The sequence below is a fragment of the Trachemys scripta genome, chromosome 2, assembly GCF_013100865.1.
Source record: "Trachemys scripta elegans isolate TJP31775 chromosome 2, CAS_Tse_1.0, whole genome shotgun sequence".
NCBI lineage: Eukaryota > Metazoa > Chordata > Testudines > Emydidae > Trachemys > Trachemys scripta.
The window spans coordinates 212163407-212187202 of NC_048299.1; the positions used below are offsets into that span (position 1 = coordinate 212163407).

At 41.5% G+C, this 23796-nt stretch overlaps 1 protein-coding gene across 2 annotated transcripts; it reads left to right on the top strand.

The window, feature by feature from the left end:
* The first annotated feature begins 4941 nt into the window (after window positions 1-4941).
* PPDPFL (pancreatic progenitor cell differentiation and proliferation factor like) lies at window positions 4942-15574 on the top strand. 2 transcript variants are annotated; one of them, XM_034762901.1, is made up of 5 exons: window positions 4942-5139; window positions 5578-5682; window positions 7142-7234; window positions 7324-7426; window positions 15398-15574. In XM_034762901.1, the coding sequence occupies exons 2-5, from the start codon at window positions 5628-5630 to the stop codon at window positions 15432-15434; spliced, it is 288 nt and encodes a 95-aa protein (XP_034618792.1). In that variant the 5' UTR covers window positions 4942-5139; window positions 5578-5627; the 3' UTR covers window positions 15435-15574. The 2 variants fall into 2 exon arrangements, with proteins under 2 accessions (XP_034618792.1, XP_034618793.1); XM_034762902.1 differs by lacking the exon at window positions 15398-15574 and adding an exon at window positions 8074-9737 and having other exon boundaries at window positions 4948-5139.
* The last annotated feature ends 8222 nt before the right edge of the window (window positions 15575-23796 follow it).

Consider the following 23796-nt stretch of genomic DNA (forward strand, 5'->3'; position numbering starts at 1 on the left):
TATACTTTTGACCTTAAACTTTCTGTGCTTCAGTTCCCTATCTGCAAAATAGGGATAATACCCCTCATTTTACAAAAGTATTATGAAAAAAATCATTGATATTGATGAAGCACTCAGATGCTATACTGATGAGCACCACAAAAAGGCCCATGAGGAAATTAATAATTAATAATCCTGTATTCAAGCAGGATTTGAATAGCATACCGAAAATAAGGCCTGGGGTGACTCACTGAACAATGAGGAGAAAACAAAATAGAGAAAGCTTCTCAGCAAGTGAGCACCATCCATCCTGTCACTGAATGAAGTCAGAGTCTTGTGGGAGAAAAAACAATAGGTGATTATGTAATGGAACACTGTATCATAATGCATAAGCACCATGGAACTGAATTAAGCTTACACAGGCAACCTTAATTTTGGCATTTCCAAACTTCAGAGTGGATGACAGGATGACAAAAGCAATATTCCTGATACAAAGACCATGCCCCTACTCTAGTTAGGGGGAAGGGATAGCTCAGTGGTTTGCGCATTGGCCTGTTAAACCCAGGATTGTGAGCTCAATCCTTGAGGGGGCCATTTAGGGATCTGGGACAAAAATCTGTATGGGGATTGGTCCTGCTTTGAGCAGGGGGTTGGACTAGATGACCAGGTCCCTTCCAACACTGATATTCTATGATTCAAGTACCTGATCCCAAGCAGAATGGTACTAGAGCTTTTCAAAGAAAGGGTCACCGGGATTTTTTTTACAGGGGCAAGACAATATTTTTCACTAGCCTCATTCTTGGAAGTGGCTGAACCAACTGGCTAAAATTTAATAAAAAAAAAAATCATCTTGAGGCAGACACAAAGAATGGAAAATTTCATCCCAAATAGTTAAGGTTTGGTAAAGTTATAAGCAACTGAAAACAGGTTCTTATATTGGGAAGTATTGGGCACCTTTAATCAGAAGTGGTGCCACTAGCTCCTCCTATAAGATTGTGGTGAACATGATAAATGCCTTTCTAAACCCTGGACCCAGTTACAGTGGAGTTAACAATTAAAGGGCCTTTGTGGCATTGATGGCATGCAGTAAATGAGAGTAAACAGTAGTATCTAATGTCTGCCAATACGAAAGTACCAAGAGGGAAATTCTCCACTGAGTCAGTAAATATGATCTAACAGGTATTAGATAAACTGAGCCAATAATGCAGATAAAATCAGTTCAGAGTTCTGTTTAGCTACCTTGAAACAAGATTCTGCAAACAACATCATGTGGAACATAAACTAGTGTGTTTTAAAGATATATTATTAATCTTTCAAAACTAACATAATGAAGTACTACTCTGTATATCGATTTACTAACATTCCAAGGCAAAAACAAGAAGTAAATCAGGGGTTTCAAACTCAATCTACCTTAGGGCCAGTGCCAGTCCTCAAATCCTCCCAGCGGGCAAATGTCACTCATGCCACCTAGAACCTGCCCCCCCAAAACTCCGCCCCCCACCTGCCTAAGGCTCTGGGATGGAGTTTGGGTGGGGGAGGAGGACTGGGATAGGGGATTGGGGTGCAGGCTCTGGGAGGGAGTTTGGGTGCAGAAGGGGTGAGAGGTTGGGCTCTGGGAGGGAGTTTGGGTGGGGGAGGGGGTCTGGGTGCAGGCTCTGGAATGGAGTTTGGGGGCGGGAGTGTGTGTGGGGACGGGGTGCAGGTTGTGGGAGGGAGTTTGGGGGCAGGAGGGTGTGGGGATAGGGCACTGGCTCTGGGAAGGAGTTTGGGTGTGCGAGGGGGTGTGTGGGAAGGGGAAGGGGGTGCAGGCTCTGGGAGGGAGTTTGGGGTGGGAGGGGGGTATGTGGGGAGGGGGTGCAGACTCTGGGAGGGAGTTTGGAGGTGGGAGGGGGTGTGTGGGAAGGGAAAGGGGGTGCAGGCAGGCTCTGGGAGGGGGTCAGGGGTGCGGTGCTTACCTGGGGCTCCAAGACGGGGCTGGCCGGGGGGCCTCCGCATGCTTCTGCCCCCGCAGTGTCCCATTGACCGCAGGGATGCTTGGGGCAGAGGCAGTGCGTGGAGGCACAGCCCTACCCAACCCCTGGGCCACAGGGAGGGGCCGGCAGCCACTGGAGTGAACAGGCAGACGCCGCTCAGCTCCGCTGCGCTGCTGGGGCCCCTAATGGCGGAGCGCCTGGGAGCGGCAGGTGGGACCAAGGGATAGACCCGTCCCCAAAACTGCTGGAGCCCCGCGGGCCACATTGGGGAGGCTTGCGGGCTGCAGATGTCCCGCAGGCCGGGAGTTTGAGACCCCTGAAGTAAATGATCTAAGTACAGTTAGTACCAAACCAATTGCCAGTTACTTATCCTAGTCAGCCTTACTATTTTAACCAAGGCAAGCCTCCACGTTCAACTCAGGATAGTTAGTCAAAGCTACCATTTAAATCTCTGACAGAAGATCAATGCAACGACCCTATACTATACAGTGTCATTAGAGGATGATCGCAGGGCAGGAGCTCTGCTGTTGTACACTTTCAAAAGCAATATGTTTCCCATAAGTATCATTTCACTTTTACTAAATGCAATAGAAGAAGACATCACCAACCCTGTTCCGGTTCTTTTGGTATAAATTAGGATATACCCAGGGCCGGCTCTAACTTTTTTGCAGCCCCAAGCAGCAAAAAAAAGCGCCACCCCGCCCCGCCGTAACACCCCCCCCACCGAGTGCCGCACCGCCGAAACCCCCCCCACCGAGCGCCGCGCCGCCGAACCGGCGCCCCCCGCCACGCTGCCGAACACCCCCAAGCCCCCACCACACTGCTGAACCCCCCCACGCGGAGCGCCGCCAAATATTCCCCGCCGAGCGGAGCGCCGCTGAACATCCCCCACCAAGTGCTGCGCCGCTGAACAGCCCCCAACCCCCGCCGCGCTACCAAACACCCTTCGCCCCCTGCTGAGCGCCGCGCTGCCGAACACCCCCGCTCCCCGTGGAGCGCCACGCCGCCGAAAACCCCACAGAGTGCCGTGCCGCCGAACACCTCCACCCCCCGCGGAGCGCTGCACTGCTGAAGCCCCCCCGCGCGAGCACCGTCAAACACCCCCCGCTGAGCGCCAGGCTGCCGAACACCCCGCGCCCCCCGCGGCGCACCGCGCCGCCAAACACCGACTGCTGCGCTGCTGAACCCCTCCCCGCGGAGCGCCGCCGAACACCCTCCGCCGAGAGCTGCGCCACCGGAACCCCCCCGCCGAGCGCCGCACTGCCCCCCCGCCACCCCAAGATTGGCCGCCCCTTACCAGGTGCCGCCCCAAGCACGTGCTTGATTGCCTGGTGCCTGGAGCCGGTCCTGGGTATACCACTCAAGGTGGTTAAGCAGCATTGAATGATGTGACAACTGCAACATAAGCTGTGTTTTCATCTCTGCCAATCCTCCTATGAGATATGGCTAAAAGTGTTCCTCCTTAAGATTAAAAAGCCATTTTTTAAAATGTGAAACAAAATTACATCAAGTATCAGAGGGGTAGCCGTGTTAGTCTGAATCTGCAAAAAGCAACAGAGGGTCCTGTGGCACCTTTGAGACTAACAGAAGTATTGGGAGCATAAGCTTTCGTGGGTAAGAACCTCACTTCTTCAGATGCAAGTTGTCCATCCGTTTGCATTTGGAAAGGAAGATGATATCTGTCTGTATTTGTGCAAGTTTCTTCATGAGGTTGATAGATTTCCATTCCATACGGCTAAATGCAGTGCCTTGCATGGTGTCAATTTTTTTTTTTTTTGGAAATCAATATGCTTTGTTTAGATTTTGAGCCTTTTACATTTTTTAATATAACAAATTTTGAAACGAAAAGTTTTTTAGAAAAACATTGACATTTGTTGAAATTGATACCATTTTGCAAAAAAAAAAAAGTTTGTCAAAGAGCATTTTCCAACTGAAAACCGTTTTTGATTAAAAGTTTGACTAGCTCTATTGCTGTTGGCAATTCTGCATAGCTCTGAGGGCAAACATCAAACCTTTCATGATTAGGCTGTTTTGGATTTAGAGTGTTCAGATGCCATGGTGATGATTAAGTATGGTATAAATACATAGACATGCCAACCCCATATGTTTAAAAGAAAAACAAAATACCATGAGTCACAGCCCCAATTTTTTTTTAATTGGGTTGTTTTTATTTGCCATGTAGTTTCTGAACCTTTAGGGTGCAGTCACGGCACATTTTCAAGCTTTTCTCTGCAATTAGAAGGGTTGTAAACTAATTTCTTCAATGAAAGCTGAGAGTCTTATCTAATCACAGGATTTCAGAAGCTGGGAACGCAACGCATACCACAAGCCCCACGATAAAATTGTGAGAGCTGCTGGCAACTCCCGTCTGCAAAGCCTCTCCCCGTTGACTGCTTAAAACAGAGGTCTTTGAATAGCACTTTTGGGCCACTAAGCTTTCCCCCCCATGCAACCCTAATAAATGGACTGAATATTAGGGAAAAAGGTGGGCGTGGGGACGAGCTAGAAGCCTCTCTATAGGGCGTGAGATCATCAGCAGTGGAATGATTGTACGGCAAGGCTCTCCTCTTCCAAATAGGGAGGGGGGAAAGGAAGGAATGAAGGGGTGGTTCCCCTGTCTCCACCCTCCCTACGTGCCAGGAACCACCTGCTGTAAGAGGTGTGTGCGCCCCCCAAAACCCTGGCCAACCCCATTCCTTACAGCACTTCTACAGCTGCAAGCCCGAGGGGGGGGGAGGGTCGGCTATCCCTCACCAATCCTCTCTCCTTATAGCGCCGAGCCCTCTGCACCCCGCGATCACACAGGCCGGGGCAGTGCAGGTCCCCCGTGCCCTTCGCGGGACGTTCCCAGCCAGGGCAGCACGCGCTCCGCCCCCGCTCGTCAGCTGGGCAGCACGTGCGCAAGCCCATCGCCAGGATTTCACTCCGCCCGCCTGGCCCGGGCCGGGGTTGTGTGAGGTCACCATGTCAGGGGGAGGTGCCCGCGGCTAGGGTTTCAGTCGCGCGCCAGGGCTCCTCTATATACAGACGCCACCGCCTCGCGCTTCCCGACTACTTAGCGCTCGGAACCAGACGGGCGCTTGCTGCTGAGGAGGGCTCGCGTGTGCATGCAGAGCCCCGTCCCGTTTGCTGGCTGGGCGGGGGCGCTGCAGAGGGGGAGGCCTTTCGGGGAGCGTGGGCCATCCAGGTAAAGGGAGCAGGATTTCTTCTTCTGCAGGGGCAGCGGGGAGTGTGGATAGGGGCTTAGGGTTGCTTTGCACAGGCCACCAGGATAGCTGCTGGGGCGTTAAGTTGGGTTACCCAGTGGGTGCTGTTGGTGCTCATTAGAAGTCTGTTGCATTGCAAATTGGGGAAGACCTGCAAGTGCTTCCTGACCTTATACGTTTAAGGTTTCTTTGGGACATATTTTCCCCTTCTCTCACGCTGGTGTAAGTACAGTAAATCGGAAGTTATTTAATTAAAATCTGCTGAGGTCCATCAACGTCAACATTTAGCCCAAAGATCAGAAGGGCCCCAATAAAAATGTTGCACAAGGTTGTGCTGTACCTTGGTGTGAAAGACACTTTACACTAGAGCTCATTATTGCCAACCTATTTCTTTTTTTTTTTCTGTTGCTCTCCTGCAGATTGTTCTGTGCCAGTCTGCTTGACTTTTGCCCCAGTCAGTGCCTTTGCTATGGCATCTGTGCCTTCAGCTGGCTGTCTCCTGGCCAAGAATCAGTACTACAGAAGTAAGGTGTTTTTTAAAACAAACAAAATCTTTAAACAAAACCTGGTGCATGTTTTCTATTTCGTGGCAATTTCTTCTTGTTTATGAAGGAGAGAGTTACATGGCTGAACATTCTCCATCTCTTTGGATAGGAAACCTCTCAAAACTAATGCTGATTATGAAAAAGTTTCAACACCTGGTTGTGCAGTGTTTAAGTCACTTCTGAGGGATTTGGAGGTTTGAGGACTGTTCTATTTATTTTGTTCTTTATTGTCTATGGAGGGGGGGATAATCTTAATTTTTAGGGGGCTTGTGTATTTCTGTGACTTAATCTCCTACTTCTCCTTCCTCATATGAAGAGGAAAAACTTTTTCCTCTCATGAGGAGTGTGTAACTTGCAGTTGACATTAGTAGACATCAAAAGGAAGGATGTGTAACCCACTGGTGAGTTTGTTGCATGTCCCCCTCTCTGCCGACCCATAGTGGATCTGAGTTCTTGCCAACTGTAGAACTTTACTTCTTTAGCTAAAGCTGTAACAACTCTTGCTTTGAAAACTGGAGGTCCCTGGTGGGTTATTACATAAAATCTTATGGCTAACGCAGAGAACTAGGAATCAAGTGATTTGGCTTTTGTCTCTGGTCCAGCCTTCCTGTGTGGGCAGGTCACTTAGTGTCTCTGTGCCTTTGTTTCCTCATCTGTAAAATGGGGAAATGCTACTTGCCTGCTTCTCCCAAGTAGTTATGAGCCTAAATGTTCTGATGCTTTGAGATCCTTGGATGACACACTATAATGTAAAGCATTATTGATATTAATTTTGTTAGGAAAGCATAGGGAGAAAAAAGGTTCTAGTATAATGTGTCCTATTTCTTATGTGCAGTGTTGTTGTACCTATTGGGTTCCGGGATATTAGAGAGACCATGTGGGTGAGGTAATATCTTTTATTGGACCAACTTCTGTTGGTGAGAGCGAAGCTTTTGAGCTTACACAGAGCTCTTCTTCAGGTCTTTGGAAGCTTGTCTCCCTCATCAACAGCAGTTGGTCCAATAAAAGATATTACCTCACCCACCTTTTCTCTCCTATTAGTTATATCAAAGGTCAGTATTCTAGAACTGAATCTCTTGTATTAATAGCAATATATATGCCTGATCCTAAAATACATCTTGTGGACTTAACTTTCATTTAGCTTCAGTGAAAGTTACACCAGCAGATTACATCTCAGCATGCCTCTTCTGGTGAGGAATAAGTGGTAGCAGTAGGTGAACTCATAAAATAGTTATCTTGCCTTCATGCAATGTCCCTAGCAAAAAAAGGATCTAAAAATACTGGAAAATTAGGTTTACTGAAAAAAAAGATATTATCTCTAGCTATACAGTGTCTTCTATGAGGTATCAGGGGTCTGTAAAGTCTTGGAACAAAATCTTTAGTGTGGAATTAATGTATGTTCTGTAATTGAGACCATTGCTCTGTTTTCTACACTCAGCTCGATTGAATTCTGAATCCAGTGTTTCATCAGGTGGTTCATCCTTCTGTTCTGATCCCGTGAACTTCTCAGACCAGGATAAAGCCCATCATGGTATTGCCCTTTTCTTTCAAACATACGTTTTTCCCATTTGGGGCACTTCGATTAAATACCAATCACTGCTATTATGTTCCCTTTTGTAGGGTTACCTGAATTATTTGATAAATGCTGGTGGATAAAAAACTTTTTCCATTCTGAACCATCTTCTTCTCCAAACATGAATGGAAAAACGTTATCGACCAGCAGGTAAGTCTTGCTTCTTGAATGATGGAGATAATTTACTTGTTTTATTTTTCTTCTTTACTTTTACTGATTGGAATACCCCTCTCTTTCCCCTGCCCTCCACACCAACTTTAAGGATACAATATCTTGATGTTGATTTAAGTGAAGTGTAGTGGAAATGCAAGGTCACAGCTGAATGCCTGTGGACACTTCCACTCGTTTCTTGTTAGTCAAGTCCTACAAAAGTTTACAGTAAGCAGAGAATAGTGACCTTAACTTTTCTGATTGCTTGAAGTGATAAAGCAATATTTTGTTTGTTGGCATGTTTGTAAGATAATGCTTGGCTACCTGGCAAGGGTTAGAAAAATTACTGATATAGTATCTTAGCTAGAGGCCATAGAGAACGGTACAATACATACAAATGTGAAAATCTATTCAGTTCAGTAAAATTAATACAAATTTTAAAAATACAAAAGATAAAAACTTAAGGTCAGCCTTTCCCTTGGATCAGTTACACTTTTAAATCACAACCTCTAAAACAGTATAAGCTTGGGTACCTAGAAATACATTTCCTCTTCACCCTAACTTCGTTGACTTAAATACATATTTCATAATTTTGTTTACACTGGATATTATAATCCTGTTAATAACTTGTTCTTATCTGTTTACAGTGTTGCAAGCTGACTTTACCTGCAGTGATGTTACATATATAGATTCATTTCTCTAAAGCTCAGGGTCTTTCAGATGGCTGCATTCAGCTGTGTGAAGAAAATATACTGCTTGACACTTCACTTCCACGAGCGAAAGTAGAATTTCACAAAGATTTGTCAGTAGCTTAAATAGTTTTGCTTAGGCAGGCATAGTTTCTACCTACGCTGTCTGCTACTGAGTTGTTAATGTTTGATAAATCTATTTTTAATATTTTTAAATGAAAATTAAATGGATTTAATATCCTAATGACTAGCCCATATCACCAGAAGAAATGACAGTAAAAAGTAAGATCAGCATAAAGTGGCCAGTGATTATCTAGGTTTTATTTCTGTAAGTTGAAAAAGCTTCTGTGGACTGTCAGTGTCAAAATTTTTCATGGGTGCTGTGACTTAAAACAGAAAAGTTTGTGTTTGAAATGTCTATTCAGTAAGTAGTATTTTTCCATAAGTTTAAGTTTTACTATATCAACGATGCTGACATCAAATGGATATAAATTAGTTTCAGATTAACAGATTCCTGTTATATAATGGATCTGGCACATCTTTCCCAAGTGCCAGGTATAGCAGTTACATACTGTTAAGGAAGTTTACAAACAAGTTAATAGGTTTAATACCTTTAATTGTGGAAAATTCTATTAAACAACAGTCATTAGCTCTGTCCCCTTGTTATGGCTGAATATGGATTCTGACCTTAAATACAGATGTGTACTTCTCATTCACATGCATGCACCTAAGTATTTGAGGACAGAAAATGAGGACTTCGTAAATAGTCTAACTTTCATGGATTTTGACCTTTTGATGTGCAACCATACTTCACTTTTTTTTAATACTGTTGGTTAAAGAGCCTCTTGTTATGTATTAAGTGCTCTCTATAAACTAACCTTATTGTATGTGAACTCTTTGACAGTTCTGTTATTAACAATTATCCCTGTCCATTAAATATATTTTTACACTAATCATGATTTCCCTTCTTAAAGGATCCTAAGCTGCTTAAATTAATTATTAATATAATCACTTCACTCAGTGATGAATTGCAGCCCTCTCTGGTGTGAAGTATGGTAGTTTAACAGTGCACAGTTATACAACAGCAGTTATGTTTTGTGAGGCGGATGAGTGAAATTGCTTAGGTGGAGGGGGAATTGCAAATATTTGGCTTGAGCATTTCATATCCATAAGTTTCAGGACTATTTCTCTATGCAACTTTATGATGTATCAGGTCTGTTCAGGTCACTTACTGAATTTATCTGATACATTTTTAAGCACTTCAGGTATTAAGTAACAATGTATCTTTTTAAAGTAAACATGTAAACTTTATCATGACATACAGATAGTGCTGTAGATGTCCATGGCACTTGAGAAAATAATGAAGTAGTCCCTGCCCCAGAAAGTTTATAATGTAGCTTGAGACCGTATACACAGGGTAGGTGAGAACAAGGATGAAGACAACTGTTAGAAGAAATAGTGTGCTGGAACTCATTACATGAAATATAAAAAAGCAATTTATCTATTTGTTTGTTTTAAATGATTGCATCTTTTGATCTTAGAATTATTTTAAATGTATGTTATAAGCTACTCTATTTTTATACTAAAATTTTATATTAATAAAGTTTAATTATTATGAGGTCTGAAATGTTTCTTCTCTAATACAAAATGGTAGTCACTGTTGCATGTGCATTTGTGGCAAAATCTACAAAATGACCATGAACAGAAATTAATGAGGTCATCTTTCAAAGTAATTTTTGAAACAATCATAACAGGAATGTGAGAGGAAGGGAGGAGTTTAAATTAGGAAAGAGAAACCAGGAGGAAAAAATTGCTTTAATGTCTTAGTGAAAACATAGTAAAAGAATATGGACTTGTAACTACAAATTTTGAAGATGATGATCTCCTAATTTGTCTTTTTCTGTTCGCTAAATGTGTGCAGGAGTTGGAAGAGGAAGTTTGCCTACAATGGCATGTGGCCCATCTGTGACTGCTAGTAGCAAATATTCCCAATGGCCAGAGATGGGGCACTAGATGGGGAGGGCTCTGAGTTGTTACAGTGAATTCTTTCCCAGGTATCTGGCTGGTGGATCTTGCAGAGATGCTCAGGGCTAACTGGTCATCCTATGTGGGGGCAGGAAAGAATTTTTCCCCAGTTCAGATGAGCAGAGACCCTACCGGGGGAGAGGGGGTTCACCTTCCTCTGCATCATGGGTCACTTGCTCACCATAAGAACAGTCATACTGGGTCAGACTAATGATTCGTCTAGCCCAGTATCCTGTCTTCCAACAGTGGCCAATGCCAAGTGCTTCAGAGGGAATGCACAGAACAGTGCAATTAAATGATCCATCCCTTATTGTCCAGTCCCAGCTTAGGGCATGGTGTTGCATCCCTGATGGACCTGTCCTCCATGAATTTTTTTTTTTTAACCCAGCTATAGTTTTAGCCTTCACAACATCCCTGGCAACAAGATCCACAAGTTGACTGCGTTGTGTGAAGAAGCCCTTTGATTTCATTGGGTGACCCCTGGTGCTTGAGCTAGGTGAAGGAGTAAATAACACTTCCTTATTCAATTACTCCACATCATTCATGATTTTGTTAGACCCCTATCCTATTCCCCCATGTCCTGAATCATCTTTTTCCAAGCTGAAAAGTCTCAATTGTCTTAATCTCATCTCATATGGAAGCTGTTCCATACCCTTAATCATTTTTGTTGGCCTTCTCTGTACCTTTTCCATTTCTAATTTTTTTGAGATGGGGAGATCAGAACTGCACACAGTATTCCAGGTGTTGGTGTATCATGGATTTATAGAGTGGTATTATATTTTCTGTCTTATTATCTATCCCTTAATGGTTCCTAGCACTATTAGCTTTTTTGACTGCTGCCGCACATGGGGTGGATGCTTTAAGAGAACTGTCCACAATGACTCCAAGATCTTTCTTGAGTGGTAACAGCTAATTTAGATCCCATCATTTTGTATGTATAGCGAGGATTATATTTTCCAAGGTGCATTAGTTTGTATTTATCAACACTGAATTTCATCTGCCATTTTGTTGCCCAGTCACCCAGTTTTGTGAGATCCCATTGTAACTCTTCGCAGCAGGTTGACCAGACAGCAAGTGTGAAAAATCGGGACAGGGTGGGGGTAGTAGGAGCCTATATAAGAAAAAGACCCCAAAATTGGGACTGTCCCTATAAAATCGAGACATCTGGTCACCCCACTTCGTAGTCTGCTTTGGACTTAATTACCTTCAGTAATTTTGTATCGTCTGCAAACTTTGCCACCTCACTGTTTATTCCTTTTTCCAAATTTACGAATATATTGAACAGCACTGGTCCAAGTACAAATACCTGGGGGATACTGCTCTTTACTTCTCTCTTTTCTGAAAACTGACCATTTATTCCTACCCGTTGTTTCCCGTCTTTTAAGCAGTTACTGATCCATGAGAGGACCTTCCCTCTTATCCCATGACTGCTTTGCTTAAGAGCTTTTAGTGGGGGACCTTGTCAAAGCTTTAAGTCGAAGTACAATATTGCTGGTTTAAACTAGAGTAAATGGTGAATTCTCTGTAATTTGAGGACTTCAGTACTCTGCCAGGAGTGGGTAAGTGAGGTTCTGTGGCCTGCAAAGTACAGGAAGTCAGACTACATGATTATGATGCTGTCTTCTGGCCTTAAAATCTGAGTCTAAAGCTGCTTTATGCCACTGGTAAAGTTTCCTACCCTAAGATGAGCCAACAGGGGACAGCTACTTCAGCTTTAGGCCCACTTTATGATGCAATGCAGTGCAGCCCAGGATCGAGTCCAGTGTATCTAACTGATGATAATTTGAAGTAAATTGTGTACTTTCCCCAAGTATTGATAGAACAGAACACATAACTTGATCAAATCTACAAAACACATTGATTGCCACCCACCTAGCAATAGTTAACAAATAGCAGAGAAATTCAATAGGAAATACAACTTAAGTCAGCATATTGCTACTAAGTTAGATCTTATTCTGAGGACAGGCAGGTTGGCAACTGAAATGAAGGACTCAATTTTGCTCCAGCATTCCAGTACCAATGGTATAAATAATTCCTTCCAAAAGCAATAGCCAAAGCATAGCTGGTTGATCCTTGTAAGGGCCCCTTTTGGGACTGATACTTACAAACAGATGCTGCTACCACAAAAGTCAGTGGAAAAGTACCATTCACTTCAACAGGAGAAGGACCTATTAGTGCATTTTAGCTATGGTAGCTTTGAGCCGCTAAATTCATAACCCTGATAAGGTTTCCCAGATCATGTATCAACTCCATGCCATTCTCAGTATTCCCCAGGTTAATATTAGGTTACATGACTGACTCCTGCATAATATAAGGGCCTTGCTGCTCGCCTACATTTGAGGGTTTTTTCCCCATCAAAACCAGGGTTGAGGTACTGTGCCTATTAGACCTGGAAATCTGCTGAGATATGAATACATTTTGGTGTGTGAAATATATTACTGTGATAATTATAATGGCTGAGTTTTAGTAATTCTACATTATTCTTGGATAAGTAGTGAATACATTGTTTTAATGCATTTAACTTTAGAAGTGTTAACTCCAGATTGTGGAACATTGTGTAATAATATTGACAGTCACCAGATAGCCCTAAAAAAAGTTCTAATTAACAGAATGTATAGACCAGGGGTCGGCAACGTTCGGCACGCGGCTCGCCAGGGTAAGCACCCTGGCGGGCCGGGTCAGTTTTATTTACCTGCTGATGCGGCAGGTTCGGCCGATCGCGGGCCCCCACTGGCCGCGGTTTGCCATCCCGGGCCAATGGGGGCGGCGAGAAGCTGCGGCCAGCACATCGCTCGCCTGCGCCGCTTCTTGCCGCCCCCATTGGCCCGGGACGGTGACCCGCGGCCAGTGGGGGCCGCGATCGGCCCAACCTGCCACGTCAGCAGGTAAACAAAACTGGCCCGGCCCACCAGGGTGCTTACCCTGGCAAGCCGTGTGCCGAACGTTGCCGACCCCTGGTATAGATCATTAGAATCATTGTACTGCTAACAGCATTTTGCCCACAAGATCTAAATGCCTGTTAAACAGAAATTGTAAGAGTATTTGTAATAGCATAATTACATATTGTGTATAAGAAATGAGTTTAAAGGGGGGTGGGGATCTACTGCCATGATACAATTTTGAGTTTCCTACTTTGTACAGTTCTCTGCAGAAGAGAGTGTTAAATAAAAAGGATTCTAAAATATTTTTTATGAAAATGCAACAGCAAACTGCAAAGGGAGCTAGTGTAAGGTGTTAAAAATAAGTGTATCCTTTTCTGCACATGTGCAGTCATAAAGACTCTGTCACAAATAACATTTTACATTAGGACTTATTTGTAGCTCTCCCAGAAGGGCCATCCCACCTATGTCTTCTGGTTAAGGTATAGAGCATCAGTATTCATCAGTATGGATTCTGCATTGTTTAATGAGTTACTGTGTCAGTAAACGGCTGAGACTGCACTAACCCCAAAAGAAAAGGAACTATAAAAACTAGCTATTTTTGTGGTTCCTTGACACTAAACAAAGAAAGGCTTCAACAAATCTGAAGGATAGATTAGCTTTAGGCTGTTGTAACTTATGCAACAGACACTTATGTGGCATCTTACTTTAGTTTTCACCAACACTGACAGTTTTATATGCGTGGTGGTTTTTTTGAGGATCAACAGTTATTACACTACTGTTCCCATGTATGGATTATTTTTGTACAAGTTACATGAACATATTGCTTATGTCTCCCTCACACCCTTGATGCAAAGCTTTAACAATCTTTCTGAATAATGAATTTGCATGACAAAAAGGTGAACATGAGAGAGCAAGGATTATTTTCTACCCTCCGCAGAAAGAATTTCACACTCTCACTATTGATGTTGATTTTATTGGTCTTTCATACTTCTTTCAATAACATGGAAAACTCTACTGGATTTTACTAGAACAATATTTTTAATTAGTAACTTATTTTTTCTGTTGTGATGACACTACAAAATTGTGATGTTACAAAATAGAAAAGATCCTGCCTTAATTTATGATTTCCCCTTGTTTCCTTATATGACCTTTATAAAAGGGCATCAGGACATACCCAATCAGCTATCTTCTTTCTGGGGAAGCAAGATGTCTAGCATTCTCATAGCTCTTCAAATGAAAACCTGGTTCACTGCTCTTCAGTTATTTGCACCAGCATTAACATTGTTTGGAAAATGTTTCTTAGATTGTGTTTGGCAGCTGGCCACTGAAAATTCTGACTATGTTAATGCTGAGTGCCCTGCCTTGCATTTGAATGTTAGGAGCGCTCTGTCAGATATCCAATTTCATGTGCTCTGTCATACTGCCATTTTAGACTGTTCCTGCAGTAGCAGATCTGAAATATGCCGTTCAATAATCACAGGAAGATACGTCGGTGCAATAGGAGGAGGAACCTATTAGCAACAGGGGAGGGAATCCGGTCAGAATATTGGGGAAAGGTGGAGGAACAAACTTTTTTATACACCCTTTGTCTCTGACAGATACTGGGGAAAATAGATTTGCTCTCCCCCTATTCTGAGCCTATGGGTCAGATTCTGATCCCAACTACTGTACACGAGTGTAAATCCAGGGTAACTCAAATGGCTTGGACAGAATTACTCCATTTCTTCACTTGTGTAACTGAGATCAGAATCTTCCCCCACCGGCTATGCCTGGGCTGGTAGTGTCAGGTGAGGGGGATATTCTTTGTCTGCTACTGTGCAGCATGAGCTGTAGACTCCACAAGGACAGCCTGAAGACTTATAGCCTGTGTGGTAGCAAAAGGAGTGGGTTAGGGCATCCCAGATAGATGTGCAGGAGTTGAGAATATTTTGAGTGGTTACTAAAATTTCCTCTGCTTGTCCTTTGCAGCAACTGAAATCACTAGCACATTGGAATGTATCTGATCCATTTTGCACTATGTTGCATGTGGATGATGATCTTTGAACAGTAGTCAAGAGATTAATCAAGAACCTGTGCCACAAATAAGAGATTTTAGAGCCTGATCTAATGGGAGTCTATATTGATTTTTTTCAATGGGATTTGTGTTATCCCATTGATGATTTTCTGATAACAGCAACAACTGTACAGTTAATTGTTGAACGTAAAGATGACAGTGAGGATGCCATGCTTGAGTATGGCATTTATTGTTTAATACATTTTTAAAGCATGTAGGTGTTCTATAAAATCAGTGCTATACTAACCCTTTTTGCTACTATGGGCTAAAACTAAGAACCAGTTTTTCCAGAGTCTGATCTCTATATTTAACTGCAATATAGATCACTTGGACAGCTGAATGACAAATCAGATGTGTGACAGGCTGGATCACAGAACCCGCCGTGGGAGCTGCCATCTGATGTGCCAAGACTACTTCTGCCCCTGCTTTCCCTGCCAGCTCGGAACCCAGCACCCTGTCTTACTGAGCCAGACACGCCCATCTGTTCCAACAAAGACCCAGGGTCTGAATTACTTGCCCCGCAGCTGCAGGCTTGACTGAAAGCAGCTTACAGAAGTGTTTCTGTCTTTAACACTCAAATACCCAGTATCCAATGGGGTCTAAACCCAAATAAATCCGTTTTACCCTGTATAAAGCTTATACAAGGTAAACTCATAAATTGTTCGCCCTCTATAACACTGATAGAGACATATGCACAGCTGTTTGCCTCCCCCAGGTATTAATACATACTCTGGGATAATTAATAAGAAAAAAGTAATTTTATTATATACAAAAAGTAAAATTTAAGTGGGTTCAAGTAGTAACAAAACAAAGTAAATCACCAAGCAAAATAAAATGAAACATGCAAATCTATGTCTAATCAAACTAAATACAAATAATCTCACCCTTAAAAATGCTTCAGTAAGTTTTTTCCTCAACCTAACCACCTTCCAGGCCTGGGCACAATTCTTTCCCCTGGTACAGCTCTTGTTCCAGCTCAAATGGTAGCTAAAAAATTCCTCATAATGGCTCTCCATTTTGTTCGGTTCCAGCCATTTATATATCTTTTGCATAAGGCAAAAATCCTTTGTCCCTCTGTGGGTTCCCACACCCTCCTTCTTAATAAAAAAAAACCCACCAAGTTAAAAATAAATTCCAGTTCGGGTGACATAATCACATGTCACTGCAAAACTTCATTACCCACTTGCCAGCACACATGTATACAAAAAAACTTACAGGTAAAACAAAGCCATCTGCAGTCAATTGTCCTGGTTAATAAAAGTTATCAAAATTTCAAACCACAATTAATGGCCCATACTTTGCATAATTACAATAGGCCCTCAAAGTTATATTTCATATTTCTAGTTTTAAATACAGAAGTGGTACATTTATACAAATAAAATAATCACACTTTGTAAATTATAAGCTTTGTAATAATACCTTACAAAAAAGCTTTTTTGTAAAGCATATTCCAGTGACATTATATTCACTCATTAGCATATTTTTATAAAATCATAAAATATAAAAGTGCAACGTCACAATATGTACATGCCAAGTGACCTAAGCTGCAGGCAAAAATAACTGCAGGTTGGAATGTTGCAAGTACAGCCACAAAAATGGATGAAAGACTGAAAGTTGGGCCTTAAAACTATAAATTGTTGCCTGCAGCCTGCTTCGCTTAAAGATAGAATTTAAAAATCTTGCACCTTCAGCTGCATAATAAGAGTGCTAAGGGCATTGTTGTATGATGACCATAAAAAAGATGCAACAAAGAAGCATCGAAATAAATCCATTTAGATTTATACCATTGAACCCATTTCATCCCATTGACCCTCACAATAAAGGATTCTACAAAAACAACAAGGAGTCTGGTGGCACCTTAAAGACTAACCGATTTATTTGGGCATAAGCTTTTGTGAGTAAAAACCTCACTTCTTTGGATGCATAGCGAATAAAGGATTCTATGCAGCTCCTTCCAGAGACCTTCAGTGCTGCTCTCGAAACAACAAGTGCAATGTTCACTCAGTTCACAAGGGTACACCTACACTGGGGGGTGGGGGGTGGAGAGTCAGGGTCAAGCTGGAAGGTGTATTAATTCAGGTTAGTGAACCCAAGCCTCCTCTAGGCTTTAACTTGAGTTGCTAACCCAAGTTAAAAACTGAGTTGCTGTGTCTTCACTGTTGTTTTTAGCGAAACTCACTGTTTCCACAGGTCTCTCAGCTAGGTTGTTGAGATGGTTGCCTGATGTAATCTATTTTGTTTAAAACTTTTTAAAATTATATTACTTAATTGCAAATGATTCAGTGTTTCGTAAAAGCAGAGAAATGAAAGAATAATTTTAATGGCAGAATATCCAATGAAGTAGGTTCCTTTAAAAAGGTATTGTTCCAGTATATTGGAATCAGTTAAATTTAATGCTAGCTTGACTCCAGTTCAGATCTGCAGTATATTTTAAGTGTAGGTGAAATCTAGAATTACTATTTGAATTACAACTAGCTGGATTTGTTTGTGAAAGTCTAGTACTTAGCAGCAATCATAGCAATACAACTGAAGTTTTGAACATACAAAGCAGACTAAATATAAATTATACTTGGCAACTCCTTTTTATTCCATCAAAATAAAATGCCTGCCCACAAAATGTATGATCTATTTTTTAAAAAGTTTTTTTCATGATGTTCTTTTTATTTATAAATATTTTTTTTCCAGGTGAAGCATCGGTTGCTTCATATTTCACATGAATTTACCTAGTAAAGACCAAGGTGAATGGATGAGGTAATATCTTTTATTGGACCAACTTCCGTTGGTGAGAGAGACAAGCTTTCGAGCTTACATAGTAGATTATTGCTTTCTCTACTTATTAGTTTCAGTTGTCATAATTTTTGTTCATTTTCTGTCATATAATGTATTTGGTGAGGGAGCTATTTGTTCTGTTTATCTATTACTATATAGTGCATGTAGCATCAGTGGTATTGGAAGGAGATGGTTTTGTGCTTTCAACATCAGGTTTTAAATACCTAGACACCTTGGAATTACAGTTTCAAATCCTAGGAGGGTCAGATCAGACCTTTAGGCTTCTGTGATAAATTTAATTAGACTGTAACTCTGGTGTGGGGACTGTCATTAATTCTGTGTTCTTACAGCACCTACGTATAATGGGGATCCTGAGTGCTACCGTAACACAAATAATAATATTGTCATGCATTATACTACTGTGTCGATCTTTCTAATTAAACTGTTAAAATGGTAGCCCTCTATGTAGGCATTAAAGACTCCATGGCACTTTTAATAAGAGTAGTGTTTTGTCCTGGTGTCCTTGACCAAAATTTCTGTCACCCAGCATAAAATTGTGGGCAATTTGTAAGATGGCTATATTCTATACAGTATGTCATAACCAAATGTATTTATTGTTGTCACTGATTTCTACCATTTATCTTAGTCTTTAAACTAAAAGTTAATTTACTGTGTTTAAGACTGAATGCTAATTCAGTTGCCAAATCTTGAGCTCCATTGGAGTAAAGGCTCCTGTTCATAATAAATTGATGAAAATTCTTTATGGCTGTTTCAGTATAGAAAATGAACATAGCTTACCCGGGGCTCAGTGGTTGCCACCCACTCCCTATTACTTAAGGTCTTGACTCCCTAAAAAATAATGGCTTCAACAGCAGAAAGTCACAGAAGCTAAATGTGCCAGGTAACTGCACATTTGACTCACTCTGTGATCTGCTCTAGGAATGCCCGTAACAATTCTAGCCATCACCTTTCTGTGGGTTGAGACCTGCATCCCTTTTCTCTCCAGAGTTTTAGACAATATGGTCCTTAAAGGTATTGCATGAGGTTGCAATATCTGCCACAATATCCTCTACCCTTAGACAGTTAATTTATTTTGGATAGGGCTTCCAAGCATATTAAGATGTGGATGTTGGGAGGCAGAGAGATTGCACCAATGAACTCTTTCTTCTTTGTACCTTGCTTTTTGTTTTTGTTTTTTAATTAACCCAACCACATTCTGGTTGCCCACAGAATATAAATTGGAGTCACTTTAGATCTGCATTAGTGTATCTCGTTAGCTCCTCCATATACAGGTGATACAGAACTACTATTTTACCTTGCCACATCCTGTCATCCTCTGCACAGCAGAACTACACAGATTCCTTTGCTTTCTGGGCCTTCTGCCCCCATGGAAAGGATCAGGGACTGGAAGTATTCCTCAGAGCTGCAGGATATGATCAGCACATCTAGAAGACATACATCTCTTCCTGGCTTGTGTTAGAAACAGACCTGACAGTTTCCCAAGGAAGAATCCAGGCCTACATTTAGAACCCCACATAGACTTCACTGAGCATGTTCTAGGTAACATTTATGTTCAGTCAATTGTCATGGATGACTATCAGATTCAATACCTATAGTCTGTACAAAATAGTGTGTAGAACTGGATGAAAGATGTTTTTTTCCTCTAAGGAAAATTTTGACTTTGCAGAGAAAAAATGAAAACTAAATTATTTCAAGTTGGATATGCCACTGCAGTGCCTGATGGAAGTTTTAGTTTTGGTACCTCTTGCTCCTGTTCTCCTTGATAGGCTGCACTCTCTGTTCTGAATATGTCTCCCATTGCACCACAGTCCCATGGCTACAGTGTCTCATAGGAAATGAGGTCCAGTTGAGGGTTCATAGACTAGTTGGGGAGTCTGAAGTAAATGAACTACAACTCCCATGGGAGAATATCCAAATCAAAATAATTTGGCAGAAATATTTCAGTTTTAGAAAAAAAATTTAAACAAAAGTCAGAGTTTTCCATGGAAAGTTGACAATTTAATTTTCCATTGAAAAATAGCGTTGATGGGCTGTTTTGATTTGACTACATCAAATAGTGTGGGCTAAGGATGATGGAGAGAGATGCAGTGTGATGAGTAAACTTCATATCATGTTCATCTGCCATGCCAAAGAGGGGAAACATTTTAATTTAACCCTAGGTGAGCAACGCTAACTTCTGTGGCTATCTGCATATGTGGTTATGTCTACACTGCATGTGGGAGGAAGCCTCCCAGCCCAGGGTAGACAGACTCATGCTAGCAGGACTTGAGTTAGCACACAAAAAATAGCAGTGTGAATGTTGAGGTTTGGGTGGCAGTTTAGACTTTTCAAGCCCACCCGACCTTCTGGGTCAAAGCTTGGGTGTAGACATTGTTGTTTTTATTGGATTAGCTCAAGCCCCAGTAGCATGAGTTTTTCTACCTTGGCTGGGAAGCTTGCTTCCATCTGAAATGTAGACATACCCCTGAGGCCTGACTCTCCCATTTTTTTTATAGGCAGAACTGGTAGCTATGCCTATAATTAAGGTTGCCCCACACTTTCCATTAAAAGACCCTGTTTTCAGTTCCTTATAACTTTATCATACATTAACAGTTTGGGCTGAAATTTTCCATGCCCATTGTCTCTCTTAGGCTGAATTTATTTTTGGAAAAGCTGTTGCACAGGCAACCCTAAGCCTGGCATTTCCTCACTTTGGATTGCTTTACTTTTCCATCCAAACCCCAACCACCCCTCAGCCTCATTTCCATTTCCCTTTTTTGTAGAGGAGTGGCCTATAGAAAACATTGTTTATTTTTAGCTTTCTCAGATACAGTCCTTCCAGTTTAGGAGGAGGAGTTAATCACATGTAGCCTTCTATTTCCAAGAAATGAAAGAGCCGTGTAATATTACATAAGCTAACCAGCATACCTTGGTTAAAATCTCTGCTGTGTAGCCGGCATAGCTATATTCTATAATTAGCTGACAGGTAATAGAACATTTATTACAAGAACGAGAAGGAAAAGCAGATTCATAAATAGATCATGGGGACACATACATTGTCCAAACCCATTTGTTTATATAGTGGTCTTAAAAATATATTTTTCACCGAAATCAAGGACTTGCACAGCTTAGGGTATTCTGCTTGCAAGCCAACATATTGCAAGTATTAATTTTTTATTTCAACTGTTATCCTTGAAGAAAAATTCTCAAGTGATCCCCCATTATTCATATTTATAGTACTGTACAGTAATGTTTAAAAATGCACATTGGAGGGAGGGAGAGATCCTTGTGTACCTTGGTAGAACTATCCACAATCTAGCCTTTGGGGGTTGGTGGGGAAGGCAGGTGGATGGAATTTTGATAACAAAAAGTTAAAAGCTGCTGAGCATTGGTTCTGAGTATGCTCAGATGAGATCTGCTAGTATTTCTTTTAGCAGAAGCTGATTAGGGCCTGTTCTGTTTGTGCCATCACTCAGGGGCTGCTACTGTCAGGTGGCTCTTGGGGTACTTTGTGAGAGAGAGATTGGAAATGTTTCATTGTATCATTCACGCAGAAATTAAAAGGAATAAAAACAAAACCCTAACTTTCCTTGGTATCTAAACAAAGAGAAAATCATAAGTGGGGCAGGAGGGAATGCAGATCCTATGATTTTTAGTTTTACTCTTCCAGGTTTTGCTTCATCCTGCAACATTTTGCACATTCTAAAATTATCATTTAAAAGTAGTCTGTCTTTTTCCATTATGAAGTTATAATTATTCTGCTGTTTTGCTAACCAATCTTTGCTGCCACAAATTAAACAGCACCAGCACACTTCCCCTACCCTTAACCTCAGTGATGTGTGAAATACGAAGTCTGAGATCATTTAAATGCTAACATTATTAAGCACAAACATTTTCTTTAAAATAAAAATAAGATAAATGCAAAAACTACATTCACCAAAGGATAAAGTATATATCTAGAGCGGTGCTAGCTGATGAAATTTACACAATCCTCTGTATTTTATGGTGCACATTAAACAACAAGCACAGATATGTATTGAAGTGTACACACACACACGTGCGCACACACAAAGATAGTATTGAAATAATACTTATATACAACATAGTCAAGACATCATCATTGTAGGAATTTGCATTTACTGAAAATTTTTGCTGTTCAATTTTAAAATTATATAAAGTTTTTTAAATTTAAAATGGATACTAATGTGTATTTCATAATGCAATCTGTTTAGTATTTTATATCATATCAAATCTCCAAAACCACCACCAGGGATACTTTTTCCTAATTAGAGGACTTCAATTAGAACAAGTTTAAATCCAAAAATTGCATTGCAATGGTGCCTGCATTTCTGCAGGGAAAATAGTTTCTGAATACTGTAAGTCGTTACAAGACACTATTACTAAGAGAGTTTCCTTTTTTCCCCACAGAGAATTGTCTCAATTTTTGTGTACCATATATGTAAAATTTATTTCAGAGGAGACCATTGAGACATTTTTTACATTTTCATTTTATTATTACTATTTATTTGGAAATAGTTTCTCCTTTTTCTTCTCAGATATTTACCTTTCCCTTGGCAAATACTGTCTCCCTCCCTTTCCCCCCCCCCCCATGTTTCTATTGAACTGTTTTATTTAAATAAAACTTTGGTTTTCATGTGATTGTCCATGTCCTATCATCTCTGCCCATACAACAGAGTAGTTAATGATGTCACCACAGCTCTGGGAATAGTATTTGTGAGTTAATAACTACTGTAAAGCCAGCAGAGGGAGCACAATAAAAATTCTTCCACGTTTTTGGTGATGGTGGTAGATTTAAAAATATGTATATTCACAACTGTTGTCTGAGGTTCTAATTATGGGCTGAGGTACTTTGGCCTGTTATGCAAGAGGTCATAATGGTCCCTTCTGGCCGTAGTCTATGAATCTACAACCAACGAACTAATGTGTTACACGGCAGGGGCACTGTTTTTAGTTTTTACAGATGATTATCCCACTGATTCAGCATGGCTGAACAGTCTATAAGGGATCCTAGTCTCAAAAATGAGGGGATCTCTGAATGAATATGTGGCCATGGGATTGGTCATCAAGAGAAGAGATTTCCACAGCATGTTAGGTGCAGTGGCCAAGCCCAAGCAATGGCGTTCCAATATTCACATTATGGCATTATGCCAAGCCATTGCATAATAAATACTAATAAATACTACACCTCTACCTCGATATAACGCTGTCTTTGGGAGCCAAAAAATCTTACTGTGTTATAGGTGAAACCGGGTTATATTGAACTTGCTTTGATCCACCAGAGTGCTCAGCCGCGCCCCCCCGGAGCACTGCTTTACCGCGTTCTATCCGAATTCGTGTTATATCAGGTCACGTTACATCAAGGTAGCGGTGTATATTTAAAATCAGCAACCACATAGGGGGAGTTATCCCAGACACTGCAACAATGCCAGAAATCTTCTGGACCAAGTTATTCTCTAACACTGCTATTTGGATTTTCAACCTGTTGTTCAATACCATAAGCATCAATCATTATAGTCAATGCATGTGCCTATGCTCATTCCTTTCTAAGGGTCTCATCCTACTTCCATTAAAATCAATAGCAAGACCATGCACAAGAATTTAAATTTGACCACTTTTGGAGGAGTACGTTCTGTGTTCCCGCTGCAGCCCTGGGGCTGGAGGAGCTTGCTCTCCCATCCCCGGCCCTGGGGCTGGAGGAGTTCTGCGCCCCTGCTGATTACTGGGGGAGCCCATGTCCCTATTTGCCCTCCCTCCCTCTTGTGCATGCCCCTGATCAATAGTAAAACTCCAACTAACTTCAGTAGGTCAATCCTATAATAACGGCTATACAGGAAGGCAAAATCTTCATAGAGTGATATTTCATCTCAGCAGATTTTTAACTGGCCTTTGTGACTTAATGCAATACACTGATTTAATCTTGAATATATGATT

Excerpts from the sequence above, each read along its gene's own strand:
- PPDPFL (XM_034762901.1), top strand. The coding sequence starts at position 5,628 with ATGGCATCTGTGCCTTCAGCTGGCTGTCTCCTGGCCAAGAATCAGTAC. Across the intron at positions 5,683-7,141 it reads CAAGAATCAGTACTACAGAA|CTCGATTGAATTCTGAATCC; the intron begins GTAAGGTGTTTT and ends TTCTACACTCAG. Across the intron at positions 7,235-7,323 it reads CCAGGATAAAGCCCATCATG|GGTTACCTGAATTATTTGAT; the intron begins GTATTGCCCTTT and ends TCCCTTTTGTAG.